The sequence below is a fragment of the Marmota monax genome, unplaced genomic scaffold (assembly GCF_021218885.2).
Source record: "Marmota monax isolate L192 unplaced genomic scaffold, Marmota_monax_Labrador192_F-V1.1 WCK01_AAM20220418_F8-fsc00215, whole genome shotgun sequence".
NCBI classification, from domain to species: domain Eukaryota; kingdom Metazoa; phylum Chordata; class Mammalia; order Rodentia; family Sciuridae; genus Marmota; species Marmota monax.
The window spans coordinates 340,313-364,039 of NW_026695214.1; the positions used below are offsets into that span (position 1 = coordinate 340,313).

The window sequence follows — 23,727 nt, forward strand, 5'->3', positions numbered from 1 at the left end:
TATTCAGCAATAAAAAGAGAATAAAACTTTTTGGAATTTGCAGGTAAATAGATGGAGTTTTGAGAACATCAAATTAAGCAAAGTAAGCCAATCCCCAAAATTAAAGTCAGAGCGTTCCCTCTGGTAAATGGATGCAGATCCATAACAGGGGTGCAGGGAATGGGGTGGGAAGAATGGAGAAACTCTGTGCAAAAGGAATGGGGGCAGGAAAGATGGTGGAATGAGATGGACATCATTACCTTAGGTACACGTATGACTGCACATATGGTGTGACTCTACACTGTGTACAACCAGAAAAATGAAAGTGTGTTCCATTTGTGTACAATGAATCAAAATGCATTGTGCTGTCATGTATAACAATGTAGAACAGATAAAAAATGAAGTAAAAAAAAAAATAATCATAATTAAATACAAAGGAAACAAAATCTACAAGAAATAGAGTTTATTTATCCACATTCTCTGTTAGTTCCTGTCCACACATACTTTACTACAGATATATCAGTGCATAGATTATGGCTTTTTAAATTTCTAAGTATTTTAGATTTCATTATTTCTTTTTTGGGGGCGGGGTGTAGTAGGGATTGAAATCAGGGTCACTACTGCTAGGCTACATCTCAGCCTCTTTTCACATTTAAAACTTTTTAGACAGGACACTGCTAAGTCGCTCAGGGCAGCCTTGAACTTGCCGCCTTCCTGCCTCAGCCTCCGCAGTCACTGGGACTGCAGGTGTAGCACAGCACAAGCCAGCATTCTTTTCAATGACCAGATAAGAATAAGTAACACGTCCAACCCTTGTCTCCGCGTCTGCACACCGACCGGCGCAGGCTGCGCACAGGGCGCGGGGAGGCTAGGAGGCTAGGAGGCCGGCTGACTCCTCCTGCACTTCCTCCCGCCGTGCGTTTTCTGGTGCCCGATGAGGTGCGAGCTCTGGGTGAAGGCCTTGCCGCACTTCCTGCACACGTAGGGGCGCTCCCCGGTGTGCGTCCTCTGGTGCCTGATGAGGTGCGAGCTCTGGCGGAAGGCCTTGCCGCAGTGCGGGCAGGGGTAGGGCTTGGCGCCCGTGTGCGTGCGCAGGTGCTGCGAGATGGCCGAGCGGTCGTTGAAGGTCCGGCCGCACTCGCGGCACTCAAAGGGCCGCTCGCCGCTGTGCACCCTGCGGTGCTGCGTGAGCGACGAGCTCTGCACGAAGCCCTTGCCGCAGTCCCGGCACACGTAGGGCCGCTCCCCGGTGTGGATCTTCTTGTGCACCGAGAAGTACCTGGGGTTCCGGAACACCTTCCCGCACTCGCTGCAGCGGCACACCTGGCTGCCCTTGTGGATCCGGATGAAGGTGATCTGCACGGCTCGCCGGGCCCCCGCCCTGGCCCCCGCCCGGCCCCCGGCCATCCAGCCCGCTCCGGCTCCCCCCCTCCCACAGCCCCTCGGGTGCGCCCTCCCCGGGGAGGCCGCGGGCGCCGCACTTGTCACCCGAGGGCCCTGTGGGCGCGAGCGCCTTCCGGGAGGGCCTTTCGGGCCTTTCGGGGGCGAGCCGTGGCTCGGGTCAGGTCCGGCCTGCGCTCCCGGAGCTCCGGGGCCTTCCGGGAGCTGGTGCCCAGAGGGGCCTTGCTCCTGGGCAGGCTCCGCCCGGTTCACGGTGGCCAGGGCTTTGGGGACCCCACCCTGTGAAACAGCAGTTGAAGGGGAGGACTGGCGACCTTCTCCTGAGGATTGTTTCATTTTGGGGTCATGAAGTGGTTTCTCTGCAGGAACATCAGAATCTGGAGTTAACTCTTTGCCTTCCGGTGTACTCTCCCACCCTGAAAAAAAAACAAAACACAGATTGTGGATGCTGTAGAGGGAAAGCGCCAGGATGGGATCCACAATATAACTCAAGTTTTCTAACGTCAGGGGACATCTCCCCCAGCGCAGCCATCGACCCTGGGAAGGCCTCTGAGAAGCTGCGCAAGACCAGAGGCGAACAAGCACCCGCTCTCTGGCTGCCTTGGGGCAGGTGGCAAATCAGAAGAGCCTGCTCTGCGGCTCTCCATCCAGTTTCCACCCCTTCAGGCCCACAGCTCCAGCGAAAGGTACTGGACCAGGCAAGTGAGCCTCCTCGGCATGTCCCCTGTTCACGCAGGGCTGAGAGAAGGCAAGGGTCCTGCCCTGGGGCCCCTGTGGTATTGTGAAGGTAGGTTCCGCTCACCTACTGAGACCAGGTTCCCAAAGGTCTCCAGCATCACATCATGGTACTCAGTCCTCTGTGTCGGGCCCAGCAGCCCCCATTCCTCCCGGCTGAAGCCCACAGCCACATCCTGGAAGGTCACAGGCTCCTGTAATACCATGCATGTGTCTGCTTAGGAGGACTGGGGTCTGTCAGCAGGACAGCAGAAGAGCTTATGGCACTCGGGATTCCTCTGCTTTGGTGGTTGGCTCAGAGACAACAACTCCAGGCCCACAAGAGGTCCACAGGGACCTCCTCACAGATTAGCTCAGAGCCCCAGCTGCAAGGCAGAGCAATAAGCAAACCAGGCTCACTGTGCCACAGGCCTTCCCCATGGGGGGGACTGGCAACTGCCTCTGTGGACAGTCTCATCTGGGTGCAGCATCCACCCAGCCTGCCACGTCAGTGCCTTCTGGGGAGCTGACCAGGACTCCAGGGTAAGAAGCTTCCCTGTCCTCCCTTTGCCTGGATCTGACAGGCATTCTGCCCAGATGGAGCAGAGCCTATCTTGAGAAAGAATGGGAAAAAGCAGAGCCTTGAGATGGGCTGGTCCAGATCCTTCCCACCACCTGCACAGCCTTGCCTGAAGCCTACCCCCATGGCTCGTCTCACGAGATGACGTGTTACATGAGAGCCAATAAATTTATTCACATGCTCGAGAAAGCAACTCACAGTGCGAACAGGACTGACCTCCCTCTGCCTTCCTCCACACCCAGACTGCGGGTCGTTTCAGAGGCCAGCACACTCCCACAGGCTCAGGAGCAGGATGGTCCCCAGCCCTGGGGCGCAGAGACTCCCAACCAATGGGACCACCTCACAGAGATGCTGAGATGCGAGAAACGGGTGAGGTCCCCACTCACCTCATTCGGCACCGCCTCTGGACAGATGGCCACATCCTCCTGTTCCTTCTCTTGCTGAGCAGTGACCTCTGGACAGCAGGCAGGCCCCTGGACAGGGAGTCCTGGGGGAGACAGAGCATGAGGGGGCTGGGGATGAGTGTGGATCCTCTCCCAGGGACAGCTCCCTGCAGTCCACAGGCTGCTGCCTGCTCACATACCACTACAGTCCAGTGGGTCTCCTCCCGCCTCTCCTCTCAGTCAGCAACTCCTCACAGCTTGTGACCAAAACCCCCTACCTGGATAGGTCCAGATGTGTCATTCTGCATGACCACGGGAACCAGTGTCCCCACTGAGACACGGTCTCAGTCCCCATCTCCAAGGACTGTTTGGGGACCTAGCTTGTCTGGAGATAGTCAGCTTCTGCCCAGCTTATGTGGACCCCCGTCCCCTTTTCTTCTCTGGTTGCCTTGAAAGGCAGATCTGCCCCAGCCACAGGCTGTGCCCACAGCCCTCCCAACCACAGCTCTTTCATGCCTGCCTTCCTCATGTGTCCCACGTGGTTCTGGGCTACCCTGCCACCAAGGAGGGTACACAATGTGACCCAGGCTGCCTCCCACAGAGAATAATCTGGGATGAACATGGAGCCCACAGCCAGCCAATCAGAACCAATGGAGTGCAGGTGACAAGGGACATGGAAGAGAGGATGGGTCTAGAGGATCTACTGGAGCTCTTGGCCCTTCCCTGTGTCACCCTGGCAGTGTCACAACAGGTCCTCCTGACTCATAATTCTAAGGTCAGTCTTGGCGACTTAGTGACACACTGACTCAAAATGAAGAAAAAAGAGACAGCTCGGAGGCAGAGTCACCTGGGTTCAACCCCTACAGCAGAAACATTAATTAAAATAGAAAAAATCCCGACAGGGCCCTAAGCCGCAGGCCAACTTGGCCCTCTCTTCCGATCCACCACGAACCTTCCGAATCTCTCCCTGATGTCTGCATGCCACACCGTGGTCACATCCATCCTGTCCCATTTCTCCACCTGCTCAGGTCCCAGGGTGTGCCACCTCTGTGATTCCCATCAGCACCCTGACCATTCTCCACCCTGCACTGTCTCCCACCATCTTCACCTGTTACTTCCCCTACCTCTCCTGCTGGACCACTGGCTCGATCCTGCCCGCCTCAGTGACCCCTTTATCCACCGCTCCTGGACAGCCGAGAGCTCCCGTGGCAGGGATCCCAGGAGGATGAACAGAAAGCACTGTGTCTGTGAACTTCTGCAAGCAGCTTGTGGAAAGACTGCTAAAAGGCCGTGCCAAGCCCCACAATGGGGTCCCAACAGCTTTGACTGGTAACTTGGGGGACTCAGACACCTTGGTGGATGGCCTAGGAACAACCCTCTCCCCATCCTTCCCAAGAGGGCCGGAGCTCTTCCTCCTGTCCCTCCAAGAAACCCTTGCAGAGGTGTCCCTCACCTTAGCCATCCATACACTCACCTTCCTCTACCGACAGCAAGGTCACGTCCTCCACCAGGGCTACGGCAGCCTGGCAGTTCTCAGGATGCTGTGACTCCACCCATGTCCGGAACTTCTCAGGCAGAGCACCCAGAAACTGCTCCAGCACCAGCAATTCCAGGATCTGCTCCTTGGAGCGTGCCTCAGGCCGTAGCCACTCGCGACAGAGCTCACGAAGTCGGGCCAGAGCCTTCTGAGGGTCAGCTGACTCCTCATACTGGAACTGCCGAAACCTCTGGCGAGCAGCTTCAGGGTCAGCTGGATGCCCACCTGTCTGTTGGGCTGGCTCCCCGAGGATGCCTGGGCTGAGTTCCCCCTTCTCAGCATAGAGGGCCTGGATCTGGGCATTTCGGGGACCAGCCATCTCCTGGTTCAGTGTGAGGACCTCAACAACCCTGATCTTCATGAGGGGATTTTCAGCAGGAAGAGACTTCATCTGAGGGCCCAGTGGAACTTTAGGACATTCTGTAAGCCAAAAGCACAAGACAGATGGCTAACAAGAACTTGAAAAAGCAAATGAAAATCACAGTGAGATATGACTCCACACCCACTAGAATGGCTACTGCCAAGAGATGGACCACAAGACCTAGTTCAGTGACAGAGCACCTGCCAAGCATGCGCACAGCCCTTGGTTTGATCCTAAGACTGGGGAACTCCTCCAAATACCAGTGAGGATACACAATGCCGCACCACTTTCCATAGCAATCTATTAGCTCCTCAAAAAGCTAAATATATAATCATCATTTAACTCAAAAACTACCCTTCAACTTACATCTAAGCATAAGAAACTTGAAAACCTGTGTTTGCAAAAACTTACATGAGCAGTACTGCTCGTAACAGCTGAAACGTAGAAATCACTCCTGTCCACCAGGTGGCAGAAGTACAGAGGCTCCCTGCCTGCTGACAGGATCACGTCCTGATAAACCCATGTGCATAAGAAGCATCCAAGTAAAAATGAATACAGTACAACTAGCCTATAAAAATGTCATCTCACAGTTTCCAACAAGCTGGAAATAAAAAAATCGCCAGGCTAAATGACCATCACACCCAGGACCACATGCACAGACTGTGATCCACACAGCGGGAGGTCTGGCAACACAAAGGGCTAGAGGACTGTATGTGAGGTGACACTCACCAACCTTGACAAGGCTGGACTGAGAAGGAAGCAGATGCAACACCATGTGCTGGTGAACCAGCTGTATGAAATGCACAACAGACGTGCCTGCTCTCAGCTGTACCACTTAACATGTGTCCTGGATATTCACCTCACCCAACCGAACAAACTGGAAAAGACAACAGTGGTTTCACTGCAAATACCCAGGTTATCAGTTTCATGTAGGGCTCAGCCTCAGTATGGCATGTGGTACACAAACAGGAAGAGACACTTTATGTTCCTTACTCAGTGGGATCCTGTCAAGTTAAGTTTCCTCCTTTCTGTCAAGTAACTGAGAGGTAAAGGCTGATAATTTGCCTGCACAGATCACATTCAAAGGGTCCTCTCCCATATGAGTCCTCTGATGTGAACACGAGAACTCCTACTGAAGAGGCCCCCCTGTCTGTGTTCACGTGACAATCCTCATCAGCACACCTTGCTACACCTGAAGCCTTCCTTACATGCTTCCGTGTCCAGTAGGACTTGTGATGCTTCGGGGATCGTCCTCAGCAATCAGGTCCTCATGGTGTCAGAGCTCTCAGGTGTAACTAGTTGGTGTTAAGAACTTTTTCAAACTCAATGAAACTGTAGTTTTTGCCCAGTATGAATTCTCTCAACACAAGACATTAGGCAATAAGCCTTTCCTGCTGCCACTGCACTCCTGGGAATGCCGTTTCTTCCCTGTGTGTTCTCAGAGACACTCTTTGGAAGACTTCTACCATCCAGGGTTGTTATAAGCATCCTTTTTAGTCTTCTCTGTTAAGGATGCCAATCTGAGCTGAAATTGGGCTTTCTCACACTCAATGCATTTATTCCATCTTGGTTTAAACCTTTTTTTTTTAATACAAAACTACTATATTCTACTAATTTTCTACATTCTCCATGTGTAGGAGAATGAAAATGTGGGAGAACAGAATGGCATCCCCTGCAGTAGTTCTCTCCCAGAAGTGATATGGCCATGCCATTCTAAACTTCCACATCCCAATTCTCCTGTATTCACTCTATAGCCTGTGGGATCCCCTTAGGCTACACAAAGGATGAATCCCCCCCAAATTTACCTTTCTTACTGCTCCACAAGATCTCATATAAATTATTACTGTTTTTAAGCTGATGTTTGTTGTATGTTTGCAAGAGCTGATACTTTCACATTTGTAGGGTCTATTTCCTGCTAAAGTTGAAAATGTGTGTTCTGCAGGCTTTTCTATGATAGTCTCTTCTCTGCACTAGTTTCCTAATGATTAGGTCTAGTTTATCTCTCCCATGTTCCACTGAGAACTGTATGTATGGTAATCCTCTCCTGATGGGGTGCTCAGTGAGAGCTGATTCCCCCAAACGCCTGACCTTCATAGCATATTGTCCAATTCAAGGCTTTCCTGAGGGGGAATGCCATGTTTTAGCATTTATCCCATTTCTCTTCTACTTCAACCACCAGAACCCATGCTGCCACTGGGCTATGATTGAAAGCTGAGAGGCATGCAGGATGAATTGCCAAAATGGGCCAGTTTTGTGTTCAATCCCAGTTCTGTGCATTAACAAGAGCTTATGGCCATGTCACTGCTGGGAGAAAGCTACTGCAGGGGATGCCATTCTAAACTCCCACATGTTCATGAGCTGCCTCGACCCACTTCTGAGGTTCCAACAGGTGCATCCAACTGGTTTTGCAAACCTCTCTGGCTGTCTCTATGGTCCCTTCCCGTTAATCTTCCATTTATAGAACCAGGAAAGATGTGAGAAAGTTCAGACTTGAATCAAGGTGGAAACTACTATTAATTCTCTGTATAATTTGCTTAAAATTATTTCAACATGAAAAGAAAAAAAGCCTGTATTGCAACTCCGCAAAATCTGTATCTTCAGACTTTCCCATGTAAACGGCTAATGCCAAAAATTTGAGTAACTTTTCTCCTTGATCATATTTTATAAACAAGATAGTGACACATATAAAGAGAATGCCTGCAGTATACACAGGCCTCTGCAAGTCCCTCGGCTCTGAAAGCCTCAGCAGCCTTCCTTTGTCTCCCACAGCCGCTAGCTAGCCCTATGCACCTACCCATCCACCACAGGCCAGCATTCTCGCCTCTCCCCGGATTCTGCTGTGGCCGCCTCCCGCCTTTTTCTCCAACTACCCGGAGAAAGCTGTGAAAAGTCGACACTCCCTTGCTCAAGGATGAAAGTCAATCCCCATGCACAGCTAACGAGGCCTGTGGACTCTGCCAAGTTTAGCGTGCATGTCTTTATGTCCCAGTCACCATCGCTGGCACACTGGGCAGCTTTGTGTTCCCTGACTATGTCCAGCCTGTTCCATCTCATGGTCATCTCAAATGGCATCCCTCTGCCTGCCTGAAAGTTCTTTTCACCACCTTTTTTTTTTTTTTTTTTTTTTTTTCCAAAAAGTGATACAGGGGTACTTTACCACTGACCTACATCTCCAATCCTTTTTAAGAAAACTTAACTTGAAACTGGGTTTCCCTAAACTGCCCAGGCTGGCCTTGAACTTGTGATCCTCCTGCCTTGCAAGTCACCACATCCAGCTGAGCTGATGCCGCAGTCTGGCTGGGCACAAAATGACCCAGCCGCCACACAGCCTTGTAGGTTCAAACAGCAACCTTTATTCCCGAACTCTCACCGGCACTCTACACACCCTTCCCGGGAACACACTGCCTCCACTCGCGCCAATTCTCTCAGAACCCCACGAGAACTCAAGGGAACTCCAAAGTAGCGGGGCCCCAGGCAGCAGGATCCGCCCTAATCCCAATCCCGGAGCAGGGTCACCTTTCAACCATTCCCTCTGGCATCCTGACTAAACTGTGGCTCTCAACAAGCTGATTTCCTCAGGCAAAGAATGTAGACAGGAAAGGTGAAGCTGAGTGCAGTGGCCATGCCTGTAATTCCAGTCACAAGTACAAGGTCAGTCTAGACATCTTAGAGAGACCCTCATAACTTAGCAAAATAAAAAAGACTCAGGGTGGGGGACTGGGTTGTAACTTAGTGGTACAGCACTTGCGTGGCATGTGTAAGACACTGGGTTCAGCTCTCAGAGACACATATAAATAAAATAAAGATCCATCGACAACTAAATAAAATAACAATAATAATACACATGCACATACCTAAAGTGCCCCTGACTTCAATCCTGAAGTCCAAAAAAAAAAAAAAAAAACAAATAATTCCACCCCTGCAGTATACCAACTAGCTCCCCTACAGCAGTTCCTCATGGTTCCTCCTCAGTGCCTCCCACAATGCACCATATCCGCACAGTCTTTTCATAATCTATGGCAACAAGGTTGGGTTTACGTCCCACCTGTTGGGTATACTATATGTGACAGAACAGGTCCTCAGTGTAAGGAAGGGGGAGGGAAGGAAGCATCTCCTAAAGAACTCTGTGACACAGCAAAGGTCACTTTGGCAACTCTCATCTCAGGCCCACGTGAAAGCCAGCTGACCAGCCGCGGCTCACAGGTCTCCTTCCCTGGAGCACCACTCAAACTCTGCTCACCTGTGAGCCAGCTCTCCGTAGACGTGCAGGAGACACGCCTACAGTGTCTCTGTGGCAGCCAGCCTTGGAGCTATTAGACCATCCAGAAGAGTAGTCAGGAGGTTTATCCAGGCAGGACCAAAGAGATGAGCTGTCCCAGCCAGAGCCACACAGACAGGAACACATGTTAACAGGCTGGACACCAACACAGGAGGTACAGAACTGCTGGGGGTCTTGGGCAGGTAAGGTATGATTTGGTGACCAGTGCTAATAGAAAGGATATTTGCAATGAAGGGAATGAAAGGAAGGACTGAATGGAGGAAAGAAAAATAGAAAACCACTGAGCCATAAGTTCTAACAGGGAGAAACCAGAACTGGGTTCAGAAAAAGAAAGAGTGGCATCACAGATGCCAGCTTCGTCTTGTTGGGGCAAATAGGTCATCAATACAGAGAGGAACAGCTGGAGGTCCCACAAACACTGGCCCAAGCAGAGGGTTCCAACACCCTTACACCACAGCAGAGAGGAGACACAGGGGAAGCCCCCAGAGTGCTCTAGAGCCGGCATCACAATCGGAGAGGGGATGTGGCAGCAAACATGCAGAGAAAACTACCGCCCAACCCAACCTGAGCACATCAACACACCGACACAAGTGGGCACATCATGCATGTCTGTGTCATCCTGGAAGGCTCTGGAAGGGAAACTGGGGATATGCCTGAGGGTCATTCACTAGAAATGGCTAAAAGACCATTCATCCACATAAAAACTGATTTAAAACAAAGCAGAATCCAGCCCTGTGCTCACCAGAACTCAGATGGGCACCTACTTTTCACTCTCAGCATTGTGATGTGTGGGAGAACCACTTATGATGAACCCAATCATGTGACTATCCAAGGCAATAAGAAATTAACAACTGGCCTCCAACTTTATACCTGCTGGTCAAACTACCATGTATGTGGGCATCTAAAGAATCTGGCACAACTGTTACAAATCACCCAAGAACTCGGGAGCCTGACATGTCCACCTGGAACAATGATACAGGCCTGAAGATCAATCAGATCAGCAACAATGCAAGCCCCCAAAGGCAACACACTCTAATAGCATCTCCTCCTCCCCCGATGCACTGATATTATGTGTCGATTAAGAGAACTACATGCTAAGGGTAGGGGAACATTGAAAGGTACAGCAACACCATGTTTCCACACAAAGATCTAAGCAGCACAAGAGACCTCTGTCAGGACTGTGCACTATGATCACAAAAACTGGATTCCCATCAAGATGGTGTTTCCAATAAGCAGAGGGGAGGGAGCAAATGGTGCTGCAAAAATTTGTGCCCCACACCACATGAGAAACTTCCAAATAAATTGGACAAAAAAGCAAACTTAAAAAGCTCAAACAGGGGGGGCTGGGGTTGTGGCTCAGCAGTAGAGCACTGGCTAGCATATGCAAGGCCCTGGGTTCCATCCTCAGCACCACATAAAAATAAAGTTGTGTCCAACTAAAAAAAAAAAAAAAAAAAAAAGCTCAAAGAGGGCAGGGGTAGAGTTTAGTGGTAGAGTGCTCACTTAGCATGTGCAAAGCCCTGGGTTCAATCCTCAGCACCACATAAAAATAAATAAAATAAAGGTATTTGTCCAACTACAACTAAAAAATTTTAAAAATCTTTAAACAAACAAACAAACAAAAATCTCAGATAGGGTCAGGTGCAGTAGTAGCACAGGCCTGTAATCCCCAGGACCCGGGACACTGAGCCAGGAGGATCTCAAATTCAAGGCCAAGCTCAGCAACTTGGACCCTAGGCAACTTAGCAAGACCCTGTATCAAAAAAGTTTCTGGGGGTTTAGCTCAGTCATAAAGTACCCCTGAATTCAATTCCCAAATTAAGAGAAAAAAAATTCAAATACATGAAAGTAGTTTACATGGAAAAAAATCCAAAACCAAAATAAAGACAGAGGCTGGGGTGCAGCTCAGTGGTAGCACGTCTGCTTGGTATGCATGAGTTCTTGGGTTCAATCCACAGCACTACCAAAAAAAAAAAAAAAAAGAACACATAAAACTTGTTTTTAAACTATATAGCTATAGCTTCCGGAAAAAGACCTTACATAAAAAGAGTAGATAAATGTTGGACTGAAATAGATATTTCAACATTAACATCCAGAATAGCATTCCCAAAATACAAATTAAAAACAACTAAATAATATAGAATTCATAAATAAGATGTGAACTACAGTGAACATATTTTTTTGTCCATCGGACTTACAAACCTTAAGGAGACCATTACAAACTGCTGGGGAAGGAGAACTTGGCACTTGAGTGGCTACACATGTTAAAAGAATTTGAGAGAACAACCTGCTATTACCAGATTTTTAGCTTACTCATAGGTTAATCCTATGGTTTCTAGACATTGAACCTAAAGAAAAATCAAAATGTGCTAAAAATGAATGTTGAGAGCCACGGCCGAGTTGGGATGGCGCATGGCATTTTACCAGAAGGAGTGGTTGAGAGGTGACTCCAGCGAGCCATTAAGATGATGATAATTAAGCAGTGTATAATTGCTGTGACTGGATGATGCTGGATTGAAACAGGCCGTGTATTCAGTCCTATATGGACCCCTGCTGTCCGGCAATAGAGCGGCCCCTGCTGCCTGGGGCGCCTGCTAGTTCCCCTTGAGTTCTCCCGCAGAGTTTTGGTTGAGTTCTCACGGAGTTCCCATTGAGTTCTCGCGGAGCCCAGTGGAGGGTGAGAGAGTTGCCGGGAAGGGCGCGCGTGGAGTGCGGGTGAGAGTTCGGGCAATAAAACAGTTCCTGTTTGAACCTACAAGTGCCTCGTGGCAGCTCCGTTATTTGTGCCCAGCCAGACTGCAGCAAATGAATACTATGAAGGTTTTTGGAATAACCTGAATATCCATCTGGAAAACTGAAACGCGGACTACATTGATCCTGTTAAAAGGAATGGTGGGATCTGTGTTGAGCATAACATCCCCCAAATGTGAATATGTTTGTGCACACACATGTAAACACACAAAAACTCCTGGCTGGGGACAAACCAGAAGCACCAGTGACTGCTTTAGGAGACAGCTGACAGCGAGTGGAATAGATGGGAGACCTTATCCATTCAAAAGGCAAACCTGTACCTATGTACCACCCATTGGCAACAGGTTCACCTTTAACCATCAGGACACTGTTGACTGGGGACAGAGGAAATGTGGAGCTTGATTCTCCAATCACACCTCCCCCTGGGGTCTCACAGTCTCTACTCTTTTCTAAAACACCAGTCTCTAACTAACCAGTGGACGCATCCCTTGTGAGAACTCCCATGTGCCTGGTTCTCACCTGGAAAGGTGTCTTGAAGAATTCCTCTTTCCTCTGGCCAGAAGTCTTCTGCGACTTCTAACTGAGATACCACATCTGGCTTGGAAAGCTGATGTTCTGCTCGAGGGAAAAGAGAAGGCTTGGGGCAGGGTCGGTTTGGGAGAAAACACTGTCCCAGCCTCCTCCCCTTCTAACACATGACATGACTTTGGGTTTAGGGCAATGACACCCACATCCTTCCCTTTTGTCAGAGTTTTTCTGAACTCCCTTGCCCACAGAGGTGGCGGGTGGCAGGAGTCAGGGTGCAGGCTGGCCCGCAAGACAAAGGGAGCTGGGGGACCTTCAGGGAAAGCTTGAACACAGACACGAGCCCTGGGGCCATGGTCACCTGATGACTAGGAGGAAACAGTTAAAAGAACCACAGAAATGGAAGGAATCAAGATCTTTAATGACGCACGTTCCAGAGCTGTTGTATATTAACATGTCATTGTTAAATGATCACAAAAACAACCAGCATTCACTACTGCAGCTGAAAACATGACTGGTATCCAGGGAGCTGAGGTATGGATGGTGTGAAGCTTTGGAATCAGACTGAGAAATCGCCTTTTTTCTAAGGCTACCAAAAAAAAAAAAAAAAGGACCCTCTCAGAGGCTTCAGGGCCTTAACAAAGCTACTCTGATCCCTGCAGTCTGAATCCAAGCCGGCACACTTCTGAAGCATCACACGGGGTACCACAAAGCACAGATCTTTCCTGACATGGAAGCCGGCCTTACCCACAGAGACCAGGTTCCTGTAGTTCTCCAGCATCACTTCCCTGTACAGAGACTTCTGTCTGAGGTCCAGCAGTCCCCACTCCTCCGGGGTAAAAGTCAGTGTTAAATCTTCAAAGGCCACTGGTTCCTAAAACCCAGAGGTTCCTGTTCAGCCTAGGCAGATCCCCCTCCGTGTTGACAGACAGAGAGGAAGGCCGACCAAGATGACCGGAAAGCATTGTGCCTGTCTCGAGTTACTGTCTCTGTCTGAAACCTGAGCAAATCCGAAGTGGCCCTGTCCAGGTCACAGTCAGGAGAACAAGTGAAATCCCTACATCTATGAAAACGTATCCATTTCTATTAACCAGGGAAGCTGTCGAAGACCAGCACGTGTGCCTCCGAGCAATTCCCTGGGCCCAACAGTCCCACGTGGCCCCTGCTGCTGCTCTGCCTCCACCGCAGGAGGCCAGCTCGCCCTCCTCCCCCCGGAGCAACTCACCTGACGGCTCGGCCGACGCCAGAGGGCTGCTGAAATCTAAGCACAAGGCCGACCCCGACCTGGGCTTGCTGCCAGGTTAAGGGACACCTCGGGGCCTCAGGCCGGCCTCGGAAGCCCGCATCCCACCTCCCCTCGGGGACCCAGGCAGTCAGTCCCGGGGCCAGGCCAGGCCACCTTCCCGCTGGGGCCCTCCCGCTGCACCGCGGGGTGGCGACCGCGCCCTCGGACGTAGGGCGGTCCCTTCGCAGACGAGCTGGGGGCGCTGCTCACAGGGAGCCAGGTCCTGGCTCAGTCCCCAGGACCGGAAGAAAACGACCAAAACGAAACAGCGGAGTCGGCGCCTACTCACACTGCACCAGGCCGTCGAAAGCCGGGCGGCCATGGCCGCTCCTGGGTCTCTGGCGGGAGTGGGCGGTCCCGAACCGACGCGGGTGGCACACGGGCGGGGCCTCTGAGACGGCGCCGCGCCGGCCGCCCCTGAGCCCGCGAACGGGCGCTGCTAGCGGGGGCCCCAGCAGAGCCCGCTGGCAGCTCGCGAGTCCGCCCGGGAGCGGACGACACGGCGCTACTACGTGCAGCTCCGACGGGCGCAGCGTCCCGCCACACTCATCCCGTGCACGCCGCACAATGGCGCCCGTCGGCCCGCGGCGAAGTGCGTCAGCCCGGAGTCCGAACTACAACTCCCAGAAGCCCCCGCGGCGCGCCTAAAGCGGCCGCGCCCTCACCGCGGCCATCTTGACCCGCCCGTTCGGGCGGCGGGCGAAGCCGGAGAGGTAGGAAGGGGGCTCTCGTCGGCCGCCTTTGGCGGCCCACAGAACCAGTCGGGGTAACAGGCCTCAAGCCCTCGTGTCTCCGTGGGCGACGACCCGAGCCGCAAGAGTCATGCCCCAACGAGGGCGACCACGCGTGGGCGTGTCGGAAGTTGGGGAAAGGGCAACTGAGGGCAGGAAGTGCGGGGTGCGTGGGGCCCGTCGGGGCGGGGCTTTGCGGGGAGAGCAGTGGGGCGGAAACGCGGGACGCGCCTTCTGTGGGGGAGGCCGGCCGGTGTCCACGGCAGGGCTAGACAGGTCCTCTCCCGTCCACGGGGCGGAAACGAGGGTAGGGCGGGACGGGACGTGTTGAGTGCCTGGGGCCAGTCTGCTCCAGGCTTCCTGGAAGGGCGGGGTTAGACTGTCCGGAAGTGGCCGGGGCGGGCGGAGGTGCCCCGCGGCGGCAGGGGCGGGGTCGGGGGCGGGGCCATGGCAGGGCAGAGGTGGGCCCCGCCCGGGGGCGGAGCTGCGTATCTGGAATCCGGTTGCAGCTGGGGCAGAGGTCTGTGGGCAGCCGGAAGCTGCTGTAGGTGCATCTTCCGAGGCAGCCCAGCATGATGGAGACTCTGGGCCCAGGGATCTGTCCAGCTGGGGCCAAGGACCTGGTGTGCCCCTCTCGGGATTCATGGCAAGTCTCAGCAGTCCTCTGCCTCCCTGCGGGCGTCCCCGTTCACTGATTGCTGAATTGGTTTCAGGGGCTAATTTTTATGGACTCGATGAAAAAGACCACTTTTGGAGCCACGCTCAGCAGGCCTGTAATCCCAGCCACTTAGGAGGTTGAGGCAGGAGGATCACAGGTTCAAGACCAACCTCAGCAACTTAAGGAGGCCCTAAGCAAATTAGACCTGGCAGAAACAAAAAGGGCCAGGGGTGTGGCTCAGTGGTAAAGCACTTCTGTGTTCAGTCCTCCCCACCCAACTGAAAAATAATAAAAAAAAGGGGACCACTGTTATGCTGTACATGTTCATCTTAACTGTTGTGTTAGGCTGATTTTTGCATATTAGTGGTTACTCAGAGGTCATGCAGTGTCTTTTGTTCTGATATTATTTCCTTGGGTTTTTCTTGTAGATGGAACACATCCCGACCTGGGCTTGCTGCTCATTTAATGAGTAACTGAGTCTTTTTCACATTTCGCAGAGGTACCCATGTCCAGGAAGGGAAAGCCCAAGTCTGTTGCTGATCAAAACCTGCTGTATGCACATCTTCCATGTCCTTCCAGAGCAAAGAGTACTCTTTTGTCTTTCTCATAGATTATTGCCTGCTATTCTTTTCCTGAGGTGTCTTGTCTTCTTTGGGCCACAGGAAAATGTTGAACTGGCTAGTGTGACGTGTTAAATAATCATGTTTACTAACATTTTTGTTTCGAATAAGTATACTGTGGAAAACTGATTCATGAGACATACCTTAATGTAATTGCATACTTTTAGCACGTTAAGTACAATATTTAGTATAATTGTAAAAAAGTATGATTTCTGAATAAATGTTAACTGTTATACATGTGAAATATCAAATGTGTTATGCATCCTTTTTATTTTCAGAAACATACACACAACCCTAATCTCTTGTTCAGAACATTCAGGACCAGAACCTTCAAAATTCATAAATGTTTGGATTTTAGAATAGTAAAGTGTATACAGTGTAGAGCACATAATATCCTCACCATCTGGGGTAAGGCCTGGCTGTGAAACACAGGAGTATACAATCTTACCAGATTGGAGAAAGACTGAGTGGTTCTGCTCCTCCATGTGAACTTCACAGATTCACAACGTGAAGACATTTTTCATTAGAAAAGATTTCAGAATTCTAGACTGCAGAGAACGCATTAAGGATCAGATACAAAAATGATTGGAATAGTAATTGTAGATTTCTCATTCGGTTGCAAAGTTTGATTTCATACTTTTTCTTTTTTTAACATCCTGCACGTGGTCAGGCATATGTATGTTGAGATAATGAGTTATTGTAATAGTCTTCTCTATTCGTTCTTGAATCAATAGTCCACTATTGCTTTAAATTAATATGTGAGTAAAAACAACACAATAAAACTAAGTAGACCCTACTGTGGCAGTGGTGGCATTCAGCTGAATCAAAGCAGCTGTACAACTTGACGACTCAAAATTTGATCTCCACTTACCATTCTTCGATTCATCACCTGGAGCATATAAGATTGTTGCATGTGGAAGACGTCATTTTTAAATACAAGTGTTGTAGGGACAGACGAGGCAAGGCAGCGAGGACAGCAGGAAACAGTTTTATTTGGCTGCAGCCAGGTTCAGAGGGCACAGCTTTTGCTGTAATCAATCAATCCCCTGAACCTCCAGTTCAGGGAGTTTCGAGAGTTTTACACCCAGCATGTAAGGGGAGGGGCTCAGAAGTTCACAGTCTGCAGAAGTTCACATAAAAGCAGCTTTTTCTTTCACTGTTTTGGGCAAGTTAACCCTCCAAGGACAACACTTGAGAATAGGAGAGCTTCTTCTCCTCTCTCTTTCCTCCCCCTGCCAGCTGTTACCATGGAGCCCATTTGTAACTTATCTTAAAAATGTACACATCTCTGTGAAGCCCAGCTCAAGGCCAGAGGTCTTGTTTGCACATTTCTTCAAAGTACTATACTGGATACGTTTGTGAAAAACTAGAAAGGGGTGTCCAGCACCTGGAGTGCTGGTATCTTCTCTGCAGTGGCCATGTAAACAGGGCGACACGAAAATAGGAAGTTTATCTACATTGAACTCTTGCAGAGACTCTTTTGCTGACAGTCCTAAAATCAGCCATGGTAAAGCAGGTTTTTCTGTGGAGAAAGGGGGTGCCACTTCACAAGAAGGATCTGTTCATCTTTGAAGTGTGATCCTGACGCCTCACTGAACCTTTTAGGACTTCAAAACCTCATGTTGGAAAATCACAGCCAAGTTAATCACTTTTTACCTGTAAATTATTTGAAGCATAATTATTTCTCAAAAGAGACTCTTTGGCCCATTTTTCTGCCACCTGTATGTTCTTTGCCCCACTCCCCAAATCAAAGACAAGGCCAGCACCAAGGTGACCTCACTGGTTATAATGCCCAGAAAGAGGCAAAGAATCTGAGGTTTGAGCAGTGGGTAACCACTAACAGCCTCCAGAAAATGGTCTGCTTCAAAGAGGAATGCAGGAGGTCCACAATGCAGGGCAAACCAGGAGGAAAACCCAAAACTAGAGATGCTGGTTCCTCAGGAGAGAAAATGCACAAGCAGGTGGTCTTCATGCTGGTTAAGCTGCCCACTGCTGCCACCCAGGACTGGCCACCCCCATCCCCCTTGCTGTCCCATGTGGGTCATCTTGTTCCTCAGCCACTAGAATGTAGACAAAGAACAAGCCCCAGAAACTCTGCTGGTCCTGGTACAACCCAACTCAGGGTCTCTCCTTGCCTAAGAAGTCCACCTGTTCCTATGAAAGTTCACTTCTGTTTCCTCTTGAATTGTTTATTCTTCTGATATCAAACATGGATGGTTATAAAATACATCCCAGACAACAGAAGGAGTCTGTTCTCAAAAAATAGAGTATGAAACAGACTTAAATGCTGTAACTTGGAAGAAAGACAATATATTAATGAATAGTCAGACACGGTGGTGCACACCTGTAATCCCAGCCTCTTGGGAGTCTGAGGCAGAAGGATTGCAAGGTGGAGGCCATCTTGGGCAACTTAGATTCTAATAAACTAAAGGGGGCCGAGAATAGAGCTGAGTGCTAGAGCCCTTAGCTAGTATTGGCAAAGCCCTGGGTTTGATTACCAGTCCTGGAAAAAGGAAAGCAATCAACAACAAGAAAAAAAACAAATGAGGTTAGTTTATCGAGAAATGCAGGGGACGCATGTGAAGATAAGTTTCTGGAAAGAAATGCTCATGTTCCAGAATGAAAAGTCCAGTGTATAAAGTGTCAGTTATACCCAGTTTACCACTAGACCAATAAAGTTGCAATAGAGTTACAGCAGAGCCTTTTAGGATATTTGACCCTTGGCCTGTGGACTTTTTTCTGTGCTTCCTTCCTCAAAATGTGAGGGCAGGAACTCCCAGCTTTGTGTGTGCATGTGTTGGGGGTGGCATTGTAACACTGATTGATGCAAGAACAAGATAGTACCCTGACCCAGGCCAATCAGTGCAAGGTATTCTCCTGTTCGTGGAAATTAGGTTGAAGGAAGGAGCAAACACTAGGAGTAAGGCCCCAAGTTTGGGTTAGATACTTGGAGAGTGTGGCAGGCTGAAAAGGGCCTCTAAAAAAGTCGGTCCTGATTGCCGCTATGTAGAAGCAGGGTCTTCGCAGATGTACCTGAGGGTCTTGAGACAGGGAGATCTCTGGGTTCTAAATGCAATCATGTGCCTTCACAAGAATGAGGTGGAGCAACTGGACCACACCTGTGCAGAAAAGAGGTGTGGGCGGTGCCCACAGAAGCAGGGATCAGAGTAGTGCACCCTAAAGCCAGGAAGGAGAGCAACTGCCAGAGGCTGCAAAAGGCAATGCCTTCTCTCCTGGAGCCCCTCAGCCCTGCCATCTTCGTGATTTCATCACTGATACTGACTTCTCCACAACTGTGAGAGGTCACAGAGAGAAGCCCAGGCTCTCTCACAGTGATGCTGTCAGTGGGCACCAGCTTAAGCGTGACCGACATCTCTGAGGCGGATGGAAAGAAGCAAAGCAGCTGAACGTCTGGAGACATCTTTGGACTGCCAATCATGTTGACCCTAGAGCTCCTCTAACCTGCCAGGCCTGTGGGTGGAAATTCCCTGGTGTCAGTCAGTTTGAGAGGGGCCTGATCTTCCTGGTGACAGGAAGCCTCCCATGCAACAACAGTGCAAGGGCCATGCTTGTCTTTGTTTCTGGTTTAAGTCTGTTTAAAACCTCAGCAGGACCCTTTGTGTCCTGTTGACTGAGGTACAGTGAACATGGCCACAGTGGGAAGCCCTGATCTTCATGCATCAAGGGAATTTCACAGACGTGAACAGCTGTACCTACATCACCCAGGGCACAACTCTAGACCACGTCCAGAGCCCATCCTGCTTCCCGGCTGGAATCACAGAGGTAAGCACCACCCTGATTTTCACATGGACTACTTTTTCCTGCTGTGTCTGGTGTCTTTCGCTCAACATTGTGTTTCTGAGGTTTATGCAAGTGAACACTTACCCGGCAGTGTGAGATGCCATGTTCTCCTTACTTTGTTTTGAGGGACTGCCAGAGGGATTCGTGTGTTTGATACAACCAAGCCTTCTATGAACATCCTTTCCTGTGTTCCGGGGACATGTCCATGAGCTGTGAGCGGTCACTGCCAGTTCTCCTGGGCAGTTCTGTAGGAGTGTGGCTTTGAAACCTTACAGGTCTGGAAATGCTTGCTGTGCTCTCCTCCACAAATGGGATTCTCCTGGGCATGAAGCTCCAACATCAGAGTCCTTTCTCTTCTGCAGTCCTTACTTTCTAGCATCCAGGATTCAAACACAGACACTGCCCCCACCCCACCCCCATTTTTTGTGAGCGATTCTGGTTAGTGCTTGTGCGGTTTGCACTGCCCTTTCAGTCTGAACCACTGTCTGGGCTCGGCTGTGTCTTTTTCATCTTGCCTGGATGCTGGCTGTGCCCTTCAGAGTGTGAAGTTGCACAAGGTTCTTCATGATGCTCTCTGGGTGAACACTAGGGTGTCAATGAGTGAGCCCTTGGGTGTAGGTGTTTAAAGTGACAACATGTGGATTATGCAGGAAATGGTGGGTGGCATGCCCCGCCCACAGCCTCTGGTTGAGACTCATGCTGAAGGTACTCATGCTGAAAGATGTATGGCCTCTGTGTCGTTCAAAATTGGTGTTTTTTTTTATTTGTATGATGCAGAAAGACAGTTATCATTGATTATCTAAGACAATAATTTCCATGAGACATTGTCCATCAGATCTAGACACTGAGTTCCATTAGATGTTTCTGTGGGAGATCAAGGGTCTATGTAGAGTGGGATCGCTCCTACCTGCTCATCAATGATTACAGGAGGCTGTGAGAACAGTCTTAACACATTTCAGTACTGAGTTCATGGTTCAAAAATAATATGTGGGTGGAGGCAGGAATACGGCAAATTCAAGGCCAGCCTCAGCGACTTATAAAGAACTTGTGCCAAAATAAAAATAAAGCTGGGTGCTGTGGTGCATTCCTATAATCTCAGTGGCTTGGGAGACTGAGGCAGGAGGACCACAAGTTCAAATCCAGCCTCAGTCAACTTATTGAGGCCCTAAGCAACTAGCGAGACCCTGCCTCAAAATCAAAAATAACAAGGTCTGAAGATGTGGCTCAGTGGTAAGTTCCCTTGGGTTCAATCCCTGGTACCAAAAAAAAAAAAAAAAGGAAGGAGATTGGGATGTACCTTGGTGGTAGAGCACCCCTGGGTTCAATCCCATAGGGTAAAAAATAATAATAATAGCAATAATTTATGGGTTTTTGCCTCCTTTATGGCTTATCTCTGAGGTTCAATAAAATGAAATTCTGATCAACAGTTTTTCCGTGTTGGTTGTGTTTGGTGAGTTTCTCTCTATGTACATTTCCTGATGTACAATAACAAAGCTATAGTTGAAAGCTTACCAACAGGAACACCTTTCACAGGTCCCCACATGAACTTGTGCTGGGTGGATAACGACACCGGCTGGCTCTTTCTACCCACCACAGCACAGGGTCCCCAGGATGGTTCTCTGGAGCCAGCTGAGCTATCTAAAGACTCCCACAAAGACCACAACATGGTTTTCCTCTCCAGTGTGAGCAAAGTGTGAAAGATCATGTTCAGAGTTGCTTCTCCCACAATGTCTGACAGCCTTGCTCAGGAGAGCCTCCCACACTCAGCAAGAGGAGTGCTGTCACCCAGGAGCTTGTCACAGTTCAAAGATCTCTCTTGCTTGTCATGTAGACATGCTCGCTCCACTGTGCCCTCTGCCATGTCAGAGGGCATATTCCCTGAGGAGGGTGTCACACTCACTGGAATGACTTCTCCAAGTCAAAGGTGGCAGGAGCTCTGTGTGGACACTCCACGTTCCTACATGTGAAGGGCTCTTTCCTGGCACCTCCAGAGGTTTGAGTTACATTTTAAAAATCTGCCACATTTGTTTCATATACAAGGGTTTTCTACATTGAACTATTGCAAGTCTGAAAAGTTGATGTTTTGACAGAAAGCACTCCTTCAATCATGATTTTTGTTTTTTTCCTCTGCATTGAGGGTACTTGATTAAGCCTGAGCATGGGTGGGTTTTTTTTTTTTTTTTTGATGTGTCATGATGTGGCCTGTGGCTGGCAGAAATATTTGACAGTAGAAGAGAATTGAATTTTTTTTTTAAAGAGAGAGAGAGAGAGAGAGAGAGAGAGAGAGAGAGAGAGAGAGAGAGAGAGAGAGAGTTTTTTTAATATTTATTTTTCAGTTTTCGGTGGACACAGCATCTTTATTTATGTGGTGCTGAGGATCGAACCCAGCGCCCCGCGCAGGCCAGGCGAGCACGTTACCGCTTGAGCCACATCCTCAGCCCAAGAGGGAATTGAATTTTAATTAACTTCCTCCCAGAACAATTTTTATTATTGGTATCAGAGATTAAACCCGGGGTACTTGTCCTCTGAACCACATCTCCAGTCCTTTTTACATTTTATTTTAAGACAGGACCTCACTAAGTTGCCCAGTCTGGCCTTGAACCTGTGTTCTGCCTGTCTCAGTTCCCAAGTTGCCAGAAGTGTAGGTGTGGCCTCCACATGCAGCAGAACTCTTTATTGCTGTGGTCTCTCCAGAATCTGCGCTCCCAGCATACTCTTTGTGCCCATCTCTCCTGCTGCTTCTCTAAGGGGACTTTTCCAGTGACCATGGGCAAGGTGTGCTGTGGAGAGATGAGGGGCCTTGACTGGGCAGTGCTTTCAAGGACTGAGCACACGGTGCCCTCAGTGACAACGCTAAGGAGAAAGACGCACAGCCATCACCAGGTTGGAAGTGGGAGCCCAGTGAGGGCAGCCACCATGCCCCTCCGCTGCACTGACACCATCGTACCTAGCTGCACGGAGGCCTTGTCTTTTCATTTGCTTTTGTTGTTTGTTTTTTATTGATTCCTCTGCAAACGACTTGAGCACCGGGACGTAACGGTCACTTTCCTAATCAAGCTCGTTCTCATCCTGGGTCCTGCCTGTTGGGCAGCGTTGGCTCCCCGTTTTTTGCCACTACAAACCTTATTGTAGTAAACAGCCCTGATTTTAGGCCCTTTCAAAGCACAAACTCTCACAGGTGGAGTGCCTGGGCCAAAGGATGTGTGTGATTGATGTATAAAGATATTTCTAGTTGGGTACGGTGGCACATGCCTATAATCCCAGTTACTCGGGAGGCTGAGGCAGGAGGATTGCAGGTTCCAGGCCATCCTCAGCAACTTAGTGAGGCCCTAAGCAACTTAGCTAGACCCTGTCTCAAAATAGAAAATAAAGGGGGCTAGGGATGTGGCTCAGTGGTTGACCTCCCCACCCCACCCCAGGTTCAATCCCTGGTACACACACAAAAAAAATTCAGGTGAGTTTCCAGGCCAAACAGTACTAATTCACTTTCCCACAGTGGCCATGTAACTTTCAGGAATCACTGTTCCTTTTAATTCCACCAGCTGGATGAATAACAATGCATTCGTTTATCACTTTACCTTGCCTTTGCTCTATAATCCATAAGCCTGATCAGCTCGTTCTATACTTGATTAGAACCTTGATATCTTCCTGCTTGGACTACCCATTCAGGGCCTTGGGATCCATCCTGTGATCAGAGAGTGGACACGCTGGGGTTTTCTGCTGTGTTAAAGCATTGCTATTATGTGACTGTCTTTGTTGTATTTTACAGTTCTTAGAGAGTCAGATATGACACTTCCTCCATGACTTCTGGGACTGCCATCTTGATGGAGAAGTGTTCACAACTAGTAGCTACGAGCAGCTCAGAGTGCTAGGAGAACCTACGCTTGTACAGGCCTGACAGGAACACCTGCAGGACGGAGTGCTCTGCCACATCCTCAGCACTTGTGGTCAGAGTTGCCAAGCTACCAGACTACCAGGTCAGGAAACTGAGATTCAAGTGCTTCACGGCGTTTGATCCCCCAACTCATAAAGTCCCCCTCCCTTAGGGACAAAGACCCTTCCAGACTGCCTTCATGACAGCAACATTTAGTGCTTCCTCGTAGTGCGGTTACATTAGGCATA

The 23,727-nt window shown here is 49.7% G+C and overlaps 1 protein-coding gene and 1 long non-coding RNA gene across 3 annotated transcripts; one reads left to right on the top strand and one right to left on the bottom strand.

The window, feature by feature from the left end:
• Positions 1 to 427: 427 nt before the first annotated feature.
• Positions 428 to 14,294, bottom strand: Znf274 (zinc finger protein 274). The gene is made up of 7 exons (XM_046430930.2): positions 14,085 to 14,294; positions 13,258 to 13,384; positions 12,505 to 12,600; positions 4,532 to 5,014; positions 3,061 to 3,161; positions 2,183 to 2,309; positions 428 to 1,796 (listed from the first exon to the last, which is right to left on the bottom strand). The coding sequence occupies exons 1-7, from the start codon at positions 14,115 to 14,117 to the stop codon at positions 856 to 858; spliced, it is 1,908 nt and encodes a 635-aa protein (XP_046286886.1). The 5' UTR covers positions 14,118 to 14,294; the 3' UTR covers positions 428 to 855.
• Positions 14,295 to 14,352: 58 nt separating this feature from the next.
• On the top strand, positions 14,353 to 16,048 carry LOC124084096 (uncharacterized). 2 transcript variants are annotated; one of them, XR_006849033.2, is made up of 2 exons: positions 14,353 to 14,508; positions 15,613 to 16,048. It is a non-coding gene; the product is annotated as an uncharacterized LOC124084096 (long non-coding RNA). The 2 variants fall into 2 exon arrangements; XR_006849034.2 differs by lacking the exon at positions 14,353 to 14,508 and adding an exon at positions 14,515 to 14,692.
• The last annotated feature ends 7,679 nt before the right edge of the window (positions 16,049 to 23,727 follow it).